General features: G+C 31.0%; 1 protein-coding gene across 1 annotated transcript; it reads right to left on the bottom strand.

Annotated features, from left to right (window-relative positions):
* Positions 1-1761: 1761 nt before the first annotated feature.
* On the bottom strand, positions 1762-2508 carry LOC111010910 (GATA zinc finger protein). The gene has a single exon (XM_022284485.2). The coding sequence runs from the start codon at positions 2395-2397 to the stop codon at positions 1924-1926; it is 474 nt and encodes a 157-aa protein (XP_022140177.2). The 5' UTR covers positions 2398-2508; the 3' UTR covers positions 1762-1923.
* Positions 2509-3810: the final 1302 nt, after the last annotated feature.

Here is a 3810-nt window from a genome sequence, read left to right as displayed (position 1 = left end):
TATCGTTAGACTCGGAAATATTTTGAGTTAATTTCACTTAATTTTTTGCTTTTTTTAAGTTTTCTTATTTGATAGAAAACAATATTTCATTGATGATATGGAATCTTACTAAAAATAAAAATAAAGTTTAGGCAAGAGGGATGTATTTAATATTAGAAATTGAGAGTAAATTAAACTCTTCCATACTTTATTCAATAACAAGTGGACTATATATATAGGACCACCAAAAGTACAGATGTAACACATAAATAATATAATAAACTAACTATTAACAAGTCTAATATTTAACTTTTCAATCACCCAATTAAGAAGGTATCACTTTTATGAAAGAGAAGTATAAGATGGAGCTCACAAGAAATGGTAAAAATGGAGATGTTGGTTTCTTTTATGAATAGCAATGAGATTGAGGCTACAAATAAAGTTTCATTTTTATTTTATTAGACCTTACAGGTCCATTTAATAACGTTTCCATTTCTTGTTTTTGTTTCTTCATTTTTAATAAAGAAAAATATAATTATATAGTCTCAACACTCATGATTCGAAGGTAAGGTCTTATATTTTTTATCCCAACTTCATTTTGTTAATTATGGTCTAAATATATCAAATAGTTAAAAGAAAAATTTATATATTCTTGCTCCTACTGAAATTACACAGTTTCTTGTCAAATTAGAAAATGAATAATACTTCTAGATTGTTATTTTAATTAGATTTTTTTTCTTTTTATTTGAAGATAAGATATTAGTTGAGATGATATTCAAATTCTAAATATTCACGTATTTTATGATAGTCTATTCTAAATCAAATATATTATTAGAAATACAATCTAATTTTAACTATTTTATTAATTAATTTATTAATTGCTTATGTTAACCACTATTAAATTTTTGACAAATGCATAAGGGGGTTTATTTTTTCATGACCTTCTGGTAAGGAAAAATTATTTTTTAAAAGAATAAAAGTCGTCAAATTTTTATTGTTAGTGAGTAGGAAGAAAGTGTTAAACAATATTGTTATTCAAAAGTAGTTATATATTCATTTTGACATACATGGACATCCTTTTTATAATCATTCTAATTTTTTTAAAACCCATTTATTCTCAATTTTCCTAATTTATAATGCTTTTAGTTTTTTCATTTAAAAAAAACTTACTAATTATGGATCTATAAGAAAAAAAATTCAATTCATTTCTATGAATAAAAAATTATTTTATAAACAAATGAAAACAAAATAAAATAAAATAAGCTGCCAGTTAACAAATCTACAAGGGATCTAAACGAATTTATTCAAAGCTTAATTTACTGCACCCAAAAACCAATAATAGTTAACAAAAATATATATATGTTAATAATTTCAGATATTTTTGGTTTTCAATTTCCATTTTGAAATATATAAATATTTTTAAACTCCTTAATATTTATCTAATTTTTCAGATATAAAAAAAAAAGAACAAAACAAAAAACAAAAAAATTGACTTGGGAATTGAGAAGGAGAGACCAATCCGTGCGTCCCTTGTCTCCACCTACCTCAATTTCCTAAAACTGAAGAATATGATATGATAGAGATGAGAGAGAGAGAGAGAGAGAGATGGAGACTGTTTCCTCGCCCTATTTGTCTTACTTTTTGTAAATCATCATTCAATCCACTTGCTAATGCTTTCTAATGTAATTTCTACCGAATTGGATATCAACAACAAATCAAAATAATCAAATATTCATGAAATCCAAAACGAAACCTAGCTACTTGCACATTGCTCCGTGTATGTGAATCTGAAATTGGAAATAATGTAATAGAATGTGAAGATCGATCTAAAATTACACTAACACAGGAAGTGGAACTGAATTCAAACATATCAGAGAGGAATCTGTTACAAAAATAAGATCAGTGACCAGATCTTGGCGCTATGTACATGCAATTTCGCCTAAATTACTTGTTGATAACAATGTTAGTAGAATCAGAGAGTGAGAGCGAGGACGGCGATGATCTGTGCTTCTTGAATTTAAAGATGTAGATAAAAGCAGAGGCAATCAGCAAAGAAACGCCTACAATTCCACATACCAGGCTCGCCACAAGCAATGCGCCGCGAATGTGATCTCCTCTTCCGGCGGCGGCTCCAGTGCGGTCGCCGTGGTGATGGCTCCGAGTCCACCACTCCGGCGGCACGCTGGTATTCATCGCCTTCGGAAGCGCGACCTCGGAGGAGGACCAGGAGTTTCCTCGGAAGAACGACTTCATATCCGGCGAGGATTTCTCCGCAGCGCCACTGCCAGGGTTCTGGAACTCCAATCCGTGCTCCGATGGACGCAATTCCCGCGCATTCGAAGTACCTCCGGCGAGGAAAATGACGGCCAGCGAGCAATAGACGGCGGTGAATGCCGCAATCTGCGACGGAGACGCCATTTTAGGAGAGGTTTGAGGAGTGGTTGCTTATCTGAGAGAGTGAGTTCTGAAAACGGGAGCGATGGCGCCGTTGGTTTATATGGAAGAGAGTGAGTTTGAGCATTGGAACGGAATCGGATTGGGGGGTAATGAAAACGACGCCGTATTCGGGAGTTTTGTCGGGTCATGGAGATAGCGCAAGTTGTGGCGGAGAATAGCTTCAGTAGAAAGACAACGGCGTTAATAAGTAAATAAAATAAAATTATTACTTTTAGATTTTTAGAAAAAATGTTCAAATCTTTTATCTCAACCTCGACTCAATTTTGATGGAGAGTCAAAACGAGCATAGTTCAACAGTAATTGATATATACTTTTTAACTCCTTTTTAATATATTATACTAAAAAACTCAACTTTGAGGTATTTTAGCCCATAAACTTTTTTAAAAAATAAACATTTTATTTCTTCGACTTTTAAAAAAGATAAAATTAACCTATAAAAATTGTTAGATTTGTGTAGGAACACAAACAAAATCTCACATTAATTAGGAAAGAGTATAATCTATGTAGATGAGGACAATTATTTTGGTACGAGGTCTTTTTATGAAATTAATAGTAAAGTCGTGAGATTATGCCTAAAGCAGACAATATCATACCATCGATACTTTGGTATCGTTGTCTTTAATAGGACAATTTTTTTACTTCGTGTGTCACTGATATACCAACCATTTTTTACAATTAATAAAGTGGAAAATTGATCTACCTAAATAAAGTTGGATTCTTAACATTTATGTCATTTTTACAAAATATTTTGTTATATAAAAAATTTGCTATTATTTATCATTTTCAAAGCTCACGAGCTACATGGAATTTAAAAAATAATTGTTTTTATTTAAAAATAAATAAATAAATTGCAGTCGCCGCTGCGTTGGTTGTCTCTTATTGTGCGGTAAAAAGAGAAAGTTGTGTGTGTGTCTCTCTCTCGTGAACGCGACTGTAGCTCCGTGATTAGGGCTGAAACTGAAACCTTTTGTTTATTATTATCAAATTTTAAACACTAATAATTGGGACAATAAAACTATAAAATTTATTCCATGAATTTAAAATTATAAATTTATTATAATCAAAATTCTAGTTTTGCCCTTATTTTTCACACTTCTCTCGTTTTCGCTCTTACATTTTCTAGGTTAAATCGTCTATTTAGTATTTGAACTTTAGACCATTTAAATTATACTCCTAAAGTTTTGGATTTGATAATTAGAATTAGGCTCGGTGAATTGGAATGTTATAGAAGATCTTTGAATGAAAAGAATCTGTCAACTTAAGACGACATAGAAAGAAAAATACTTCGAATTGTTGATTCATCGTCAAAGATGGCTTAAACCAATAGTTCATTATCTAATGGATTTTTCTGTTCTATACTCCATCCGAAAGTTA

The sequence above is a fragment of the Momordica charantia genome (genome assembly GCF_013281855.1).
Source record: "Momordica charantia cultivar OHB3-1 chromosome 3 unlocalized genomic scaffold, Mcharantia_2.0 BLBB01000003.1, whole genome shotgun sequence".
In the NCBI taxonomy this organism is placed as follows: domain Eukaryota; kingdom Viridiplantae; phylum Streptophyta; class Magnoliopsida; order Cucurbitales; family Cucurbitaceae; genus Momordica; species Momordica charantia.
Note: the sequence above shows the minus strand (reverse complement) of the source record. Positions and strands in the feature narration are given on the sequence as shown.